The sequence below is a fragment of the Balaenoptera borealis genome, assembly GCF_965194805.1.
Source record: "Balaenoptera borealis genome assembly, chromosome: 10".
Lineage (NCBI taxonomy): Eukaryota > Metazoa > Chordata > Mammalia > Artiodactyla > Balaenopteridae > Balaenoptera > Balaenoptera borealis.
In genome coordinates, this window is record NC_138874.1 from 89,589,149 (window position 1) to 89,607,530 (window position 18,382).

At 40.7% G+C, this 18,382-nt stretch overlaps 1 protein-coding gene and 1 long non-coding RNA gene across 8 annotated transcripts in view; one reads left to right on the top strand and one right to left on the bottom strand.

Annotated features, from left to right (window-relative positions):
• HPSE2 (heparanase 2 (inactive)) overlaps positions 1-12,919 on the bottom strand; it is a gene marked incomplete at its 5' end in the record, with an annotated part of 614,795 nt that extends 601,876 nt beyond the window's left edge. For 4 of the 7 annotated variants that reach the window (XM_082408112.1, XM_082408107.1, XM_082408109.1 and 1 more), the window contains 2 exons: positions 9,411-9,568; positions 12,466-12,919. In XM_082408112.1, the coding sequence (XP_082264238.1) occupies positions 9,411-9,568; positions 12,466-12,755 (448 nt within the window). Of the gene's footprint in view, positions 1-9,410; positions 9,569-9,777; positions 10,930-12,465 lie in introns of those variants that run through there. The other 3 variants (XM_082408111.1, XM_082408113.1, XM_082408110.1) reach the window with 3 other exon arrangements.
• Positions 5,330-12,991, top strand: LOC309636104. Its single transcript, XR_014249236.1, has 3 exons — positions 5,330-9,294; positions 10,969-12,227; positions 12,911-12,991. It is a non-coding gene; the product is annotated as an uncharacterized lncRNA (long non-coding RNA).
• Positions 12,992-18,382: the final 5,391 nt, after the last annotated feature.

An 18,382-nucleotide genomic window follows, 5' to 3' on the forward strand; every position in this document is an offset into this window, starting at 1 on the left:
CAGTGAAGAGAGAATAGGACTGGGTTCTAATCCTGGTTGTACTAACTACTGATCTTATGACCTTAAGCAAGTCACATGTCTCTTCTGAGTCCCTATTTCTTCATATACACACACATACACACGTGCATGCTCACACGTTTGTCAACAGATTGATTTAAGAATTAAATGAGATACCATATGTAAACACAGTAAGAACTCAACAAACAGTAGCTGTTATTAGCATTATTATTAGTTACCCTTAAGGCCAGGTCAAGCTCCCTCCTCCTAGGCACCTGTCCTGACTACTCCAGCTCTCACTTAATCTCCTTCTCTGAACTTCTATAACCCTTACAGCTTGTTCTACATCCTTTAACGTTTGAATATATCCTATCTTGTTCCCATTGCTATTATTTCCTACATGCCTTGTATGTCTGATATCTTTGACTCACAGAATCTCAGAATTAGATGCTACAAACAGACAATGTGGTCCATTTTCTTCATTTTGTGGATAAGGAAGGCTTCAGGAAGGTTAACAACTTGCACAATGACCCATTTAGTTAGTAGAAAAACAAGTTCATTAACACAGGCTCCGCTTAAGCCTTCAGGTTTAATGGGTGATGTCATTGAGTCCCTGCTCCCCAACTCTTTACCTAGGTGGCCTTGGGCAAGTTATTTAACCACTCTGTGCCTCAGTTTCCCCATCTGTCAAATGGGAAAATATTACTTTCCTCATAGGGTTGATAAGAGGATTAAATGTTAATCTATGTAAATTCCTTAAAATAGTACTTGACACATAAGAAGCACCCAACAATGTTAGGTAATATTATTATACTATTACTATTATTAAGCTGCAGGGGGAACATCCATTCTTCCATAGTATTTCAAAGATAATGACCCAAATCTGAGCAATTTAACTTTTGCATTCTCATCTTCCATCTTTCAAGGTGTTTTTGCCTTTCCAGAGCATGTAAAAAATAAGGTACTGGTTTAATCCCCACCTCCCTCAATACAAACATGTAGATACAGATATGTACCCCATCTTTTCTAAATATGCAGCTTATATTTTTCACTCTTCATTCTTCACCACACAAAAAGCAAAACACATGCATTAAGGTTTGTAAATAACATAAATTTTTGTTTGACTTAATGTGTCTGTTCCATGCAATGTGATGATGGTTATCTATATGAATTTTTATGTGTATGTCAATCCCAGTGTGTTTTGATTGTAAATTCCTAGAGACAAAAATGATGTCTGCTTAAGTCAATCAAACATAAATTCTGGGGCACTTGGACTAAATTAGATCAAGTATTCAGAGCAGAATTTCAGAAAAATTTGGAGAATGAGAGAGGATTAATGAGGATTGGCTCAGCAGAAGGCTTAATGAAACAGGGGACTTGGGCAGAGCTTTGAAGGACAAGTAAAAATTTTAATTCAAGACAGAAAATGAGTGTTCAAGGGTATAGGCTCATAGAGGGTATACTATGAGCAAAGTGGAAAGACTTAGTAAAGATTAGTCTGACTAAAGTAGAGTGATGATACTCAAGACCACTGAGAAATTCTATTGAATATGTAAGACCAGAGCACTTTGAGAGTACAGTTCATGTTCTATTCCTCTTGGGTAGCCCCAGTATCTAGACTAAACTTGGCATTTGGTTTATAATTTAAAAAACATGTATTGAATTAAGCAAAATTACACTGCTTTTCACTGTACTAAAGTGAAGAAAACTGATCATGAAACCAAAAGACAAAGGAGTTCAACAAGGTATCTATATGTTTTATAGTATTAGCCACTAGTCTACAAATTGTATTTACTTTGCCTACATCACCCACCATGGACAAGTGTGAAAAATAAAACACACCAAATTCTTTCATACTCATATATTCATATGCTCTATCTCTGTCTCTGTCTCTCTCTCTCTGTCTCATACACACACACACTGTTCAGAGTTCCAATCCATTGCCTCATAGACCTAGACAGCTGAAAACTTGATTAAGGTACTAAGAAGCACAGAAGTTAAGAGTCTTAACATTTAATCCATTTTGATGAAGGATTCTCAGAAGAGGCTCCTGACTACGAGCCCAGACCATGTGACTGGCAGGCTAAACAGGCCCAGGGAATTTTGAAAGAAACTTCTTTTCTTCCATGACGTACCCATCCCACCAGGAGGCCTTGGGAGAACAGGAGAGAGAATATAAATAAATATGGCAAGATAAACAGTGATATTTGGTATTGGCAACAGTAGCACAATTTGTGTTGTACAGGAACACATAACTGTTTGTGGATTACCTTTAGCCCCAATGATCAGGTGATAAATTATACAAATGTGGTTGTGATTGAAAGGCCTATTTACTAGACTTTCTGATTCACTGAAATTAATTAAGCCACCTCTACAAGCAGTAGACCAGAGTTTCCAGATCTCCTCTCTACCACTTCCAGCACTATATAGATCCACAATGACTAAACTGTGACTAAATGGCATGATAACTATATCTTTAGATACCACATTCAAATTCACAGGGGTACAGGGAGCTGCAACTAGCACTCAGGACCTGGTACCAAATTTCAAACATTACAGAAAATGCACCCACTTTGTTTCCAAAAGGCAGAATAAAACATATATAAAACTTCAGGTGATTTCTGACACCCTTTAATACTATATTAAATTATGTCAAATCCTTCTAAAGTTGCTGGCAGACAAATCATGAAATGCCAAATAGTGGCCTTGGAATGGAGGCTTTTCTTGGCCTAAAAATCTCTAGAAACTGCTTTTGACTGATGCTGCTGAAGTGATAAGAGGTCAGGAGTATGTAATTTGACAACCATAGCTGGGCCTCCCAGCCTCAGCATCAAACGGGCCTGGAGCTAGCTGCCTGCTCAATGAGTAAACTCATGAATGAATAAATATTACAAAGTAGTAGCCTGTTTTTACTCTGTAAAAGAAGGAAAAAAAAAAAAAAAAAAAAAAGGAAGGGTAACAAAAATTATCAAGCAAATTCTAAAACCTTTATTTTATATACCCTATAAGAAACAAATTAATAATTTAGTTTTAAATTCTCTGTCCTTCAAACATGCTTCATAACTCAAACCTCATCAAGTTCAGTTATAAGACACTTTAGCTAGAGTATATGAATGTGTGCAATGATTTGGAAAAGAAGAATGGGAGAGGGTAAGGTCATTATCCATGTTGAAAACATGTCCTTCCCCTCTCCAATGGAGTAAAAGAACTTAGCCTCTATTTTCCTATAGGGCCAATTCCATTTTACTATGCTTAAAATTCAACATTCTCATCATCTGATCTGGATTTACCCAACCAACCTTTACTCTCACACATGTACTTTCTTCTTTTTTAATTACATATTTTGGAGCTAACAAAAATACATTAGCACTTCTTAAAATTCAAATTAGACATAATTCTAGAAATATGAGCTTTTCTTAGAATAATTTCTAATATGTGCTTTTCATAATTTTAAAATTATAAACATTACTGAATTAACAAAAAATATGCAAATAGGCTTCTATAAAAAAGAATCTGTTATGCTTCTAGCAACATGAACTAATATAATTTCTAACATATACCTTCTATTTAGGCAGGTGGTCTCCTTATTGCCCAAACACATATTTAGGCTTTGCCTCATGCTCTTTCCCTTGAATGAAATGTCCTCTCTCATCTCTACTTCTCCAAAGTCTAGGTATCTTTCACAAGGCCCAACCTAACTCCCACCTAAGTCTGGCCAGTATTCATCTCTACTTTTCCTGTCACATCCTGGCAAACTATTTTGTTCCACTCAGCACTTCATTCTATATTGTCTTTGTGTTACTCTTCAGTTTTATCATTATAAATGTTATCTCACTAACAAGCTATTAGATCATTGATAGCAGAGACAGTGTCTTTTGAAGGGGAAAAGTCAAGTATTTTGTAGAGTATCCTTCAATTTGACTAATGTTTTCTCATATTTACAGAGAGTTATGGATTTGGGGAAAGAATATCACAAAGGTGAAGTGCCCTTCTCATCACATGATATCAGGGAATACATGATATCAACATGACCTATCTGCTGATGTTAACCTTGATCACTTTGTTGAAATGGTATCTGACAGCTTCTCCACTGTAAAGTTACTATTTTCTGCTTTATAGACTCTCTTCTTTAGAAACAAGTTGTTAAATCCAGCCCACACTCAAGGGGAAAACAGAAGTTCCACATCCTAAAAGTATCAAAGAATTGGTGGTCATATGCTAAAACCACCACAATAATTAATTAATTAATTAACATTATGAGAGAGATGCTTTGAGGCTATGCAAATATGCTGCTTTGCCTTAAACTTCACCTACTTATTTTAACACTGATTAGTGGATCTTGCCTACAGCAATGATTACTGCTGTGCTCTAATGTTGATATAGGACTGTATCTTTTATTTATTTGATAATCTGCATTTTGTCCAGCATGAAACTAAACACAGAGCAGGTAATCAATAAACACTTGTTAAATGTAATTGGATTTCAAGAAACATTTACGTAAAATAAAGTGAGATAATGAAAGGTGGATAAGTTCAAGGCAAATATGTATTTTGGCAGTTGTGCTGTTCTTATGTCATATGTCTTGATTGATGGAATGGGAATAGAAAGATAAAGAATTAACTACCTCACCTCTACTAAAACTAGGAAAACTTCCTGGAGAAAGGAAAACAATAATAATAGTTGTATAGTGCCTTAACGTTTACAAAGTGTACTCCACATTCATTATTTAGGATTTCAGAAGCTCTCAGAAGAGAAAATTTTCAGGAGACGAAGATTGAAAAAACATTTAAACTTGTGAAAAGGTACTATTAATTTGGGAACTGGAAAATTAGGTGTAGAAACTATGTAAGGCTAACCAAGAAAAGCAAAAGTAAAGGCAAAGAAGAAACAGACACAATAAAAAATAGTGTGGGTCCAGTGCAAGGCTTTAAATCAGGTGGTAAAGTTGATTTAATGCACAGTATGAAACCAAGACACTTAGACTACCAAAGATAAAGAGTACATAGTTAAAATAATGAAGTATGTCATTAAAATAAATATTAAGAATGGACTTCGTGGGAAAATGCATTGAAGGTGAAAAATGAATAGAATCTTTATGTATGTGTTTACTCATTTCTTCATTGGTAACCTCCATTTTTCCAGTGCCTTTAACAGGCTCTTAACCTAGTATGCAGCCAAAAATATTTGCGGAAGTTCTACTATGTGTCATACATAATGCTAGACATCTTAGGATATACAACAATTAGATATGGTCCCTTCCTATAAAGAATTTGCATTCTAATTGAAAAGGTAAAACAAAAATACATATATATATGTTTAACTTTTCATATATATATATATATATATATATATATATATATATGTAAAGTTAAAAAGCAAAACAAGGCAGAAGGGGCCAAAAGAACAACATAATGAGAAAGAACGGCAATAGTCCAGAGAAAGAAGAGATAACTATGAAATGACCTGTTCAGGAAAGGCTTGTGAAAATAAGGAGCATTTGCAATGGGTCTTCAAGAATTGGGTGGAGTGGGTGGTGAGATTTTAACAGAGCCAAGAAAAAGGCATTTAAAGCAGAGATAGAATGGCTGAACAAAGGGGGTTGAGATAAAGGTGTTTTAAGGAAACAGTGAAAATCAAGCTGGGCTGTAATAAAAGTTATATGAAAACATAGGGTACAAAAGGTAAGCTGAGATTTAAAAAGGCTTTGAATGCCAAGGTGAGGAGTTTGAACATTTTCTGTAAGCAATCCAAAAAAGATCAAAGTTTTCCAGCAAAAAAGTGACATGATGAATACGATATTTTAGAAATATTAAGCTGGCTTTTGATGTGCATAATAAATGGTATATGTCTTGATTAAAGATATGGTTATGGCAGTAAAGAGACAGGCATACAAATAAAGCACACTGAATATACAACAAAGAGAGGCAGACTGTAGCAAAATAAACTTAAGAACAAAAGATTAACCCAAGATTTCTTTGTTAGGAGCAAGAAAAGCATAACATCCCATAGAGATGCAAAGGGTAAGACTCCAAAATATGAAGAACAATCCTATTTTTTATTTCCTCCATCATCATCATGTTTATATGAAGTTCAAGTTGCCTACGCTAAGAGTGGAATAGGTAACTGTATTAAAGGACTAACTAGAGAAGTTCCCAAAGTTTATGCAAACAGTGACTTTAGAAAGAGAAAATGCAGCTGCATTAATATGCTTTAAAAGTTTTTGGAAAATATAAGCCACATGACTTGTTAATTGCCCTATTAATTCAGGGGAAAACAACAACAAAAAATCACATCGAGGTAGCAATATGAATGAATTAACCAGAAAAGTGTACGTTACCCAAGCTGGAACTATCAGTTCATTTTAATGTTAGTATATAACAAAACTAAAGATTAGTCTCGTCTTTCATTACCACACAAAAAAAATAGCCACCCTATGTTCTTCACCTCCATCCCTTAAAGACAATTCTCCCTAAAAATTCTCCCTACATTCTCTTAATCCTCTCAAACAATTCCCTAATTCTATCTCCTTTCTTCTATATAAACTTTGGTCTACCGCATCTTATTCACTCCTTAAACCCACTTTAAAATATTAAACATATATGTTATAAATTTCCTGAAGCTGCCTTTAATAAAAGTAGGAATACTTAGCCTTCATAGTGCTTTGCGGTTGACAAAATATTTTATACAGATACCTCTCAGAACCCTCCAGAAGCAATGCAGAGCAGGTATTATCACATCCATATATTACAGAGAAGCAGCAAGCCCAGGGCCACATATTCATAAGTGATAGAGCCAGGCCTGAAATACAGGCTTTCTGAGTCCAAATTCCACATTCTATTCCCTATGTCACTCAATTTCATAATGTGCCAGTAGCTGTATCTAATTATTCAAAATGTATGTTATTATTCTATATTATGTTTAAGCCAATACATCCCTTTTTTAAAAAATAAGGTACTTATGCCAAAATGCCTATTACAGGGCTGTCTACTGAGAAGACCTAATTATTTTAAGAGGCTCATTATATGATGACAGTTATCACTGGATTAAAAGTGACAACTGAAGTATAACATTAGCAAAATTGCTGAGGCTATACAAAAACCATTTTTGCCTTTAATTCTGCAATGCAACATGCAACAACAAAGACACTATGGGTGATTTAAGGATATGTGAGCATCAAAGGGCAGAAACAGGGCATTCTTACTCTCTTTAACTGTGCTAAGGCCTCAAATACTGATATAGTTCAGAGCATCTTATTACCAAGGAGACATAAATCAAAAGGAGTTCAGCTAGGAGCAATAAAACAGATTAGTGTCTGGAAGGACTGACTTTAAAGAAAGTTTTAAAAGAATTAAATCCAGGTAGTCTAGATAAAGAACAGCTATGAGGAAACCTTTTTTTGAAGCTGACACAACAAAGAAATTATTTTGAAGGTAAATGTCTAAAAAAATGCAAAGAGGAGTAATCAAATATTTAGAGAATATAAAGGGAAAATTCAGGAAAAATTTACCGGTGAAAACCTATGGGACAAAAAAACTCTCTCCCACAGGATTGGTGAAAACTACACTCCTAGAGATATTTAATACCATGTTGGACAAAACAAGAAAAGGATTCCATATGGAATGATCCTGTACTGAACCCTGAAGTGGTGGGAGGACTGAAGATGACCTCTTAGATCTTTTCCATTTCTGGTTTTTTCCTAATTCTATGAAGTTTTATGGGGCACGGCCTTCTGCCAATATCCTTTTCTCCCCATGATGCCCACTTTCTCCTTGTACAAAGGGAAACAAATTGTATCCTTCATTTTAAGCATATCTCCCACTCTCAATGAATAGGTAATACAATCCTAGGTACAAGTTTGGGAGAAAAAGGCTAATTTCTAAACTTATAATAGTCTTTTTTTTTCCCACAGTGGTCCCTGGGGCTCTTACAAGTTTTTTCACAAACTAAAGAGGAAGTAGTTCAAATGGACTCAAAGAAGAGCTGTTTCATCAGGAAAACCATTAATATTCTCCCTTCTTGTATCCGAATACAGAGCTGACAGTGACCCTGGGAGCTATAAAGCCCCAGGTCAAATTACCATCAGAGCTGCTGTTCAGGATTATCTTTTACCTTTCAGCATTTTATGATGAGTGACAGCAAAATCTACTGGCAACCCACATTTTTATAGCAATGATATTTACCTTTGAAAAGATGTAGCCTTAAACACCTACACTCTTAGCCAATGTTGTAAAAGAGTAAGTCTAATTCAGGATTCAAACTCAAGAAGCCTCAGCCTTGCCCTCTTTCTCCAGTCTGGCACTTTAAAAAAAAGGTTTCTCAGCCAACCTTGAAATAGATCCAAACTCTCCAGAATTCCCGTTCATTGAAAGCCCCAGAAAATACAAGGACTTTTCCTCGTTTTGCTGATTTATAAGGACAAGATGTAACAAAATCCAGGAAGCTCTGAGAACATGTCCCTGAGCACTTTAAAAATAAAACTGTAGCTCATTTATGAGAAGGGACAACAGGGCAGAGATAGCTCTCCAGGAATGGACACTAATGCCTCTTCTACCCAATCTAAACAACCTCAGTGGGTGAAGACCCATCAATTGCCATCTTGCCCATTTGAAAGAAACTCTGTTCCTCTACCCACACAGAAAGTGCATAGTTATTAACACCAAACCCTCTAAACAATTTTCTTAAATACCACTTTCATTTTTCCCTAGTAAAAATGAGACTGTTCAAATGTAAAAAGATTGGCCTCTCACACTGGAATAGGATCTGGCATTTTCAAAAGCCCTTCCAACACTTAACTCATCTGATCCTGGCAGGAAAGGCTGGCATTTATAATCCCATTTTGAAACTGAGAAAAAAAAAAGTGCGACTATGAGATTAGGCAGTCTAAAGAAGAACCCACTGTGAAAAGTTTCAAACCTTCCCAACAATGGACCAATCTAAAAAGGATTATTCCAGAAAACTTTAGAGTGGGATTCAAAAAAGGCTGAAGCCCTCCGTAGCCTCATCTCAGGAAAGCAAAGAATAAGAAAAACAAAAAGGCACTTCCTTTAATTTTAGAAAGGAAACGTGACCCTGCCCCTTTATGAGCCTGACTGGATTTTCTCAAGAAACCCACTGCACCTTCTCCCTATAGGACTAGCCAGTCATAAGTTTCGGCTACTAGTTCTTGGCCTCTGAGACCCAGCCGCCCAAGAAAGGCCGGCAGCCTGGACAAGGACAACCTGATGAGCCCCCTCCGTGTAATCACGTCAGGAATCCCGCACTCCAGTTTCCCCTCGCCTACAGCTACCAGTTTTTCAGGTGAGCTTCAACCTGGCGCTCCGCCAAATCTGCACCCCACACGCACACATATCGATTGCTCGCTCCCACTCCCCAAACTTCCCCCACCCCACAAGAGTGGGGAGCAAGTTTCTCACCATCCTCATAGTTTTTGAGATAGTAATCCGGGCCGGGACCCCCACGGCTTTTTGCCGGGTTCCTCAGATTCTGGAACTGCAGGAAGTCGGTCCTTTTGCCCCCGAAGCGCAGAAAGGCGGGCGAAAGTCCCCGGGCCAGGGTCACCAGACGCTTGGAGCTGCAGGGATAGAGAAGAAGAATGGAAAGGATCCGGGGGACAAGCGAGAGGGCGCGGGGCACCAGCAAGGCCCTCTTCCCACTCTCTGTGGAGTTGTGCCTGGCGCCCCAGCCCGCCCAGTCTTGGGCCGTGGGGCTCCGGGAGCTACGCCTCCGGCGCCCAACTGGTCGTGGCCCCCTCCCTCAGGCACCCCGACGATGCTCACTCACCAAAGGTAGTATTTACAAAGACTTAGATTGTGTTTGTTAACAGTGTGTGCATAAGGTGGGGGGTACCCTTCTGCTGAGAACACGGGACTAAGGCGCAGTTGCGAGGCTTCTGCCCCTGCCCGAAAAGCTCTCCTGGAGGAGACGCGCAGCGCACGGACCCCGGGCTCCGATTTTTGCCAAACTTCTGGGCTGAAAGACGGGATATGCCTCCTCTGCTCCAGGGGCATCGCAACCTCCATGGAGAAGGTGAAACCCGCCTTCTTTCTCTCAGAGCAGGCACCTGAGGTCAAGTTGATTTTTTTTAATGCCAAAGCTGATTTTCCTTTTCCACTACCTTATAACAACTGTATGCATCTCCCAAATCCCTGAGCAAGAGAAATGCCCGGGGTAAATCCTTGCCTTTCTGAGAACGCTCCCCAGCCCCGCCTTGCACAGTAAAAGCAATGCCTCTTTGGTCCCTGAAATAATTCAGCCCGATCTCAGGAAAGGTAACGTTCTCCTCTCCACCCCCCGGGTTGGGCTCCATCTTTTCTCCTTCCCACTTGGGGCCATTTAGAAGCTCTGAGGAAAATGAAGTTTGCCGAAATGTGGAACCTGCGCGTAGTAGGAGACTCGAGGGGCATCAGAATACCATTTACACCTACTTAGGTTCAGGATTTCCATAAATAGGTTTTTCAAAAGCCAACCTCTGCTAATTCGGGAAGGGGTAGAGAAGGAGCAATCAGATGCTAAGGGCATCAGCTATTAAGTTCCGGGTCTCTACATTATTTTTAACGCTTTGCTGCTTCAGGTTCTGAATATCCAATCCAAATGGTACTAAAGAGTATCTTAAAGGCGGTGATAGGAGAAAACAAAGAAAAAAACAGAGACTCCAATTTTAGAGTTTCTAACAAAAGTCGTGGCCGCCCGGAGAAGTCCAGTAGCCGGAAGGATCGCTTGGCCGAGGACTCCGGCACTGCGTTACCCGGCAGGCGCAATCGGGCGTCGTGTGGGCCCACAGCGGGCGAGGAGACATCCGCGCGAGTCCGGCCCCGCAGAAACGGCGTTTCCAACAACCTTCCAGCCGGAAGCCTGCACAGCCAATGCAAATGCGCCCCGCCAAGGCTTCTTCCCCGAAAAGCCGCCTTCCACAATCTTTTCTGCGACAAGCATTCAGCGAGAACATGAAAGTTTGTTGTTGTTCTTTTTAAGGTGAGAAGCAGAAGAACCCCGAAGGAGTCCGCGTAGCTAGAGAAGCGCGATGCAAGTGGGGCGTGTAGTCGCCCCCCACCTCCCGGACGAGCTCACAGACGCGCGCTGCTGCACGGAAGAGCTTCCGAGGAGGAATCCGGCCGCGCAGAGCTGTTCCCGCCCTCCCAGCGGAGTCGCGGGCAGGAACCGAAACGGCCTCGGCGGCGGCCACAGCAACCACTCAGTCCTCCCGCAACGCTCGCTCCACGTGGAAGAAGCGCCCCACACAGCGCCTCCCGCTACCTGCCGCGTCCGCTGACCTGGCCGAGGCCAGGGGAGACCTGGAGAGCTGAGGGGCGGGCGCACGCGAGAAGCAAACTCGAATTTCGCAGAGTGAAAGATATTCAGGAAAGGCGCCGCGGACGCGGCCTCAGGACAGAAAAGTGAGACTGAGAGCGCTCGGAGCTCTTCGAGGGAGCCCACAGCTGAGGCTCTAATTTGGAGGGAATTTTTTAAAACTCAACACTTGGATTCGACATTGTAGACTTTTTTTTTTTTTTTTTTTTTTTTTTTTTTACACTGCAACTCTGTCCCTGTTGGGAAGGGATCGTGGTTGCCTTACTGCTGAACAGTAACAACTGGGGAGAGAGTGAGCCCAATTAGAGTCCAAGCCCTAGAGTAATGCAGGGTCCATGATCACAAAACTCCCGGCTTCCTAATCCACCAGTGCTGGATTCAGATCTCCGAAACATCCCAGGAGTATTTCTAGGACACTTTCCGCTCTTCTTATATACGCTATGACCGGAGCGAGGACTTTTTTTCTTTTTTCTTTAAAGAAAAACTAAACTATGCAGTTATCGCAGGAGATTTAAGGAGAAGGGACTGGGGGGACCATTCGGTCTATAAAAAGTATCTTAAAAAGTCCTGAAGTCTGGAAAGGACAGAGGAGGATATAAAATTAAAAATCCGAACCAACTTGCTCACCACTCAAGCCTCTGCTTAGATTCATTTTCTGTCTGGGAGTGGGAAAGAACTGACGAAACGATCTTTCGTGGAAAATTCCACTTTCGTGCGATCCCCGCTTAAACACTCACAGACACACGCAGACAGGCACTCTCTCTCACACACACACACACACACCCATCCCTCTCGGGTCTTTGTTGTTCGAGATCTTTTTCTTCGCTTTTGTAACTGCCCTGAACCTCTTGTTTCTTTTCGGAAGTAGACGGGGAGGCTAATTGTGGATATATGTAAGCACAACATTTTTTCAGTCATAACTGGTAAGTTTCTGAAATGCCTTCTGCATTGCAAACATGTGCATCTTAATAGAAAACACTGCTTTTCTCAATCACCAGTTACAGCCTCACAGCAAATATTCCAGGAGGAGGAAAACCTTTCTTCTCTTTGAGAGATCCGCTTGGCTTATTTTCTTCTTCTTCCCCCTTTGGAATGGGGGGATAGGAAGGGGTGGGGGTTGCTACTTTTTTAAAAAATGATCCATTGAAGCCCCTGCCTTACCTTAAGAAATCGAGCCAGCCATCATGAATGATGGACGGATCCAGCTGCAGAGAGAGGAAGTTCTCATTGACTGTCCTGACTGGGTTCTTGGTGCTCACATCAAGTAGAATCAGGGTCTTTTCCTTCAAACCTGGAGCTCTGTCTACAGGCAAGGGTCTCCTGTCTCCAGCTTGGGAGGAAAGGGAGAGATGGAGCAACAGAGCCAAGAAGAGAGCCACCGGGGCTAGGCACGCAGGGGGGCGGGAGTTGCTGGAGGGCATGGCTTCAGGAAAGGCACAGAGCACCCTCATTAAATCCCTCTGATTTAAACCTCTCTTCCTACAGGGTCTCACTGGTGACTAATTGTCCTTATCTAAAGTGTATGTCTGTCTGCCTTTTTCCCCCCTTTTTTTCCCTTCCTTTTTCCCCCCTCTCTCTCGCTTTTTTTTTTTTTTTTTTTCTTCAGTGTTTTGGTGCTGGTGGAGCGAACTCACGCCCCTAGCCAGCCTTCTCAGAGACTCGTGCCAAGAGTACTCGTTCACCAGCACCGCCCCTTTAAGAGATTTCAACTGCAGACATTTTTTAACTTTTTAAAGGTAAGGTGAGGCGGGGCGCGGGAAGGGGGAGTAGGAGGAAGGGGTGGCGTTGTACCCTCCCGATTTAACCCTCTAGGGTCGGGAAGCGGAGGGAGGGATCGAAACTGTACAGTTGTAACATATGGGGTACCGGGCGGGACGTCTTGTTTTTACTTCCCTCCCGGCAAGGCTCTGGGGAGAGCAGTTCTAGCTGCGACCCCGACGCGAAAGCCTCTGCGCCAGTCCTGGGCGTGCTGGAGTAGGGTCTGCACCAGTCGCGCGCCTGTTTTTCCTGACAGCGGTCAAGGAATGTCGTCCGCTCCAGGCCCTTCCCTTTGGGTTGAAGCAGCGAGAGCAAGGCTGGTTAAGTTGCAGAGGGGTCCTGCGGTGGCGACTGTGATTCCTGCCAAAGCACCGAGGGCAGACGGAGACTCCATGGACGCAAGTATGGACATCTGCGACACGCTGGGCAGCAACACAGAAGCCGCCTCTGACCTGATAGGTCCCAGAAGGAATACACAGAGTGACCAGGTCAAAGGGTTTATCCGCCCGTAGGGGCAAAGGGCCCAGGCTGCGCGTGGCTCCGTTCTGCCTGCAGCTGAGGCGAAAGTGTCTTGGGGGTTCTATACATGCTGACTTAGGCCAAGTCAAAGCAACCCTGTCTGTGCTTGGCTAGTCTGGGCGGCGCTGCGCCCATCTGAGCCACTGCTTGCCCACTCTACTCCACTGCAACAGCAGAGCTACCCCTCCAGACCCTCCTCTAGGTCACCCTGGGCATAATTATCCCTCCCGAAGGGAACTGCGCCTTTCTGGTGCTGGAGAAGAACAGAGTGACCAGGTTTTCAAACTCGGCCCGGAGCCGAAGCCAGAATCTGCCCCGCACGTAGCTCCTGGATGCTGGAGAACAGCCAGGAGCCGCGCGATGTACCACCCGCCCTAGCTCATGGATCCCCGACCCACAGCACCTCTCAGATGGAGCCCTGGGTCCCCAATTAAAGCGTGGGAAAGAGGCCAGGCCTGGTTTGCTGCAGTCACACCGTCGGGCTCCACTTTCAGCTTATTTCTGGAACAAAATGGGGCTTCTACTTGGCAGATGAAGAGAACTACTTTACGCAGTGTGGGTACGCAGGAGCCTCCCAGGGCCTCCTGATATCAAACAGGCAAAACTCTTAAAATGCGGAGCCAAGGTTTCCCCCAAGGGTTCGTGAGCCAAGGGCAGTATCACAGCCACAGAAAAACACTGAAATGGCAACCTGCCTCTCCTTCCCTCCTCTCAGATAGGATTAAGGAATCTGAAAAGGACTGGAGTAGATGACTTTCAACTGAAGTTCCTGGAGGAGCTTCTACCAAACTAAGCAACCAGGAAATACAGAGCTTAGGTTGGGTTAGACTGGGAAGCGCCATGAAGACCTTCTAGAAGGTCTCCATAAAATGAGGCCAAAGGAGAAAGAAAACCCAAAGCATATTATTTAATGATTTTTAAAACCAAGATGTTAATATACTGAAGAATTAGATGTGGGCTCTGGCCCTAAGGCCTGCTTCCTTCAATTTCTGAAAATTTCTAACATACCTAGATCCTCTAAAATAGTGTGCGTTTCTGTGTAGGGGTGTGTGGTATGGTGTGAGTTTCAATAGAAATTATTGTATTTTTTAAATGTGCACTGAGCACCGCCTAGAGATGGTGACAGCCTGGTGAACAAAGGTTTTTATTTATCTTTGTATCGCCAGAACCAGGCACTTAGTAGGCATTCAATAAATGCCAGTGAGCTAAATTAATGGTAAATCAAATCATGCTCAACACACTAAAATCATATACTGCTCTCAAGAAGAATGTGACAATAAATACATACTTTTATTTGTCACAGTAAACTGTTAGGTTTCTGTTCAGTAAGTTGTCTTCCCAGTTATTAGCATTTTCCTGGTTATCTCCTTTAGGAAATACTTATCTTGCAAATTCAGAAGCCATTAGTTCATTGCTTATATTCAAAATTAAAACTAATTACATATTTTTAACAAGGAGCCAGATTTTCCAAGGGCCTAAACACCCTCTGGATTACAACTGAATGTATTTTTAGAAGCCACATTAATTGCGACCAGAGGAAGACCACCTGAATGAAATAAAGACATCACTCACCCACTAGATGTCTATAATTAATGTGCCTTTCAAAAATACCTACTCTTGTGACTAAGAATGAACTTGGGTATAATGAGAATCTGCTTAATTATGAATTTTATCCACAGTTTTTGCTACTAACTTAACCATTCAGTAATTTTTTGGTGGCCTAGTTAAGTTACTTTAACCAGTATTTAACGTCTTCACCAGAACCTGTATGTAGTATAAAAATCAAACCCAATAAAACAGTGCTTTTTTCCTAATTCCTGATGAAAACCATCTCTCTAGTCTGGCCACTGAAATTCTATAGGCATGTCCAGCCTCGGGACATTGAGGCAAATAGAGTGATTCAGTAACATTTAAGGAGTTCCAGATAGCCCTGGTTGACTCTGAGATGACCTGATTGTTTTGTCCTTTAGTCTGGTTTGGGTATAGTTCTCCACTGGGCTACTCTTTACAAATAGGACCTCCCTCCCCATATCATGATTTTTGTCTTCCTCTCATCTAACCCTAAATTATATTCTGTTAGTAGCTTATTATTGTGTATATTAGATTGATGTTTCTATCCTATCTTCTGTGTGCCAGGTGACAACAATCTGTACCTCTGTTCTGCCTTAGATTGTAATTTCCTAGGGGACAAGAATCAGGCCTCTGTATAAAATGTGAATTATTTGGAACTAGATGCACTGAAGTCTCCTTGGAAATGTTCTGCCTGGTGTTACTGAATGGTCCTTATAGATAAATTCTTTTAATATCTAGGAGTCTAAGTTCCCAGATTTGTAAGAAATCTTGAAGATTAACTGGTCCAGTGATTTCTAGACAATAGGATTTCAAAATAAGTATCAGTGTGGAAGAACTGACAAATATTTGCCAAATTTTTATTTTGTCTAGTAAGGACCTTAAATCTGTCAACTACTTATTACTATTTTTTCCCAAAAGAAAAGAACGTTTTAACATCCAAAAAAAAAAAAAAAAAAGCTGAAATATGTCAAAATAAAGAGCAAGTGTGTAAACTGAATAAATTTAGCTTCATGATAAATCGCTATAATGTTTTATCATTTCATCTCAGAGCAGTGGAAATATGCCAGTGACCAACATGGGTACTAGGACTGGTGGCTGGGACTAATGATATATCCTGTTTTTATGGCCAAATTCTACTTTGTAGCATACAGTGTACATACTTTTTAATGATGGTCCTCTTGACTACAATAATTTCTTTCCACTCTCCTATGCTTTTTTCTCATTTTTAGCTTGTCACAAACTCATTGACTCCCTTTCCTTCTATTAAACATTCAAAGCCATGGTTATATCTATGCCCGCTTTCCCCTTCTGAGAGAACTATACCTAAATGTCTAATAGCTAGAAAAAAATTCCTTCCACCATAACTGGGACTGGGAAGCATGAAGCTATAGCAGCCAGTCCACTGTGTCACTGCTGCCTGTGTATTTGTCCATGATGACAACTATTTATTGAGATCTTATGGTCCAGGCATGGTGCTCAGGACCATTATCTTACTGATCTTCTTGAATAACTCTGAGAGGTAGATATAATTCATTATTACCATCTAGTTTACATATAAGAAAATGGAGACTCAAACTTGTTAAGCAACTTTCTCATGGTACACAGCTAATAAGTGGCAGCAAGGATTGAAACCCAGGGCTGTCTGACTCCAAAGATTATGTCTGTCTTAACCACCACACTCTACTGTTAGGCTAAAATACTGCATTCCCTCTAACAACTTGTCAACTTGTTCCAACTTTTCATGGGAAAACCTTGGAATAGGAGTTGGAAGACCTGAGTTTAAGTCCTATCTTTGCAGATTCTAGCTTTGTTACCTTAGGTAATTTTTTTTAACTGTTCTAAGTCATAGCTGCCTACCCTGTAAAATTAATATCGTAGAGTAAGAATCAAATACAGTTATGCATAGAGAAAGTGCTTTATAAATCCTAAAATATTATACAGTTGTGCTATTTGTTTCTTGTTATTTCTTATTCCTTCTCCCACACTTGCCACAGATATATTCCCTTAATTGACAACTGGAGCAAGAATTAAGCTATATATAAATAACTTAGTGATAAACTTGAAACAAAAGGTCAACTCTACCTAATATGTCAATAAATGCAGTAATAAAATGAGTATGTACCACATATTTTAACCCTGCAGGCTCTTCTGCCTGTGTTTAGCATATGACAAAGGAAGAAAAGTTAAGTAGGTTTTATGTGCCTCCTTCAATTTTCCACTGGGAGAGGGGAGACAGGAGTGGAAAAAGGACAGTACTAGGAAATGAGAAAGACTGTGTTCTCTGTCCTGCTTAGAGGAACAAGGGATAGCAACACTTTCTCCATATGGAAAGTTGAAGGGGAAGAGGATTTATAACTCTATGATTGTTCTACCTTATTATATAAGAAACTCGAGCTGGATGATTTTTGTTCCCACTGTTACCATCAAGCAGTAAACTTATGTGGGGAAGATCATAACCATAATAGATGTAGTTGACTCATTAATGAGTTCAGTTTGAAATCCCTTAACATTTTTGGAGGTAGGGATGACAGATATTTGAGAAACTGCTATAGGTAAAAAACTAAGTAACAGAAAAATACATTAAAATTATTCATGTCCTTAGTCACACTCATTGAAGAGATGTCCTGTCTGCCTTTTGTACATTCAGCTAAGTCCTGAAAAGCATCATGCGATACTGGAAATTGTACCAGCTCTGGAGTTCAAACAACTTTGATTAAAACCCAGTTCACAACTTACTGTCTGCTCATGTGAACCTTTGGTGAATAAGTCATTTATTCTTGCTGAGCCCCAATTTCCCCATCTATAAAATATGCATAAATACACTTCCCTCCATGTGTGCTGTGAGAATTAAATGAGGTATTAGTTCCTGACACACAGTTACTACTCAACTATCAATGTCACTAATTGGGTTTCACCGTGGAAATAAATATAATTTTCATGGATAAGGTAGGAAGAAATTTATACACCTACACCTGAAATCTAAGGTTTCAAAATAGTATAATAACTTATTTATATACTATCCCATTTTATGCTCATAGCATAGAAGGACAAGCTGTATCCTCATAATTCAGGTAAGGAAACTGAGAGTCAAAAAACTCAAAATGCCATTTCTTGAAGAACCTGAGACTAAGCCAGCTCTACTGACTGAAAACTACACTTTTGGTACGTCTGTTATTGAAAATACCTGAGAACTTTCACAGATAATGTCCCAGGACAAAAATTCAAATTG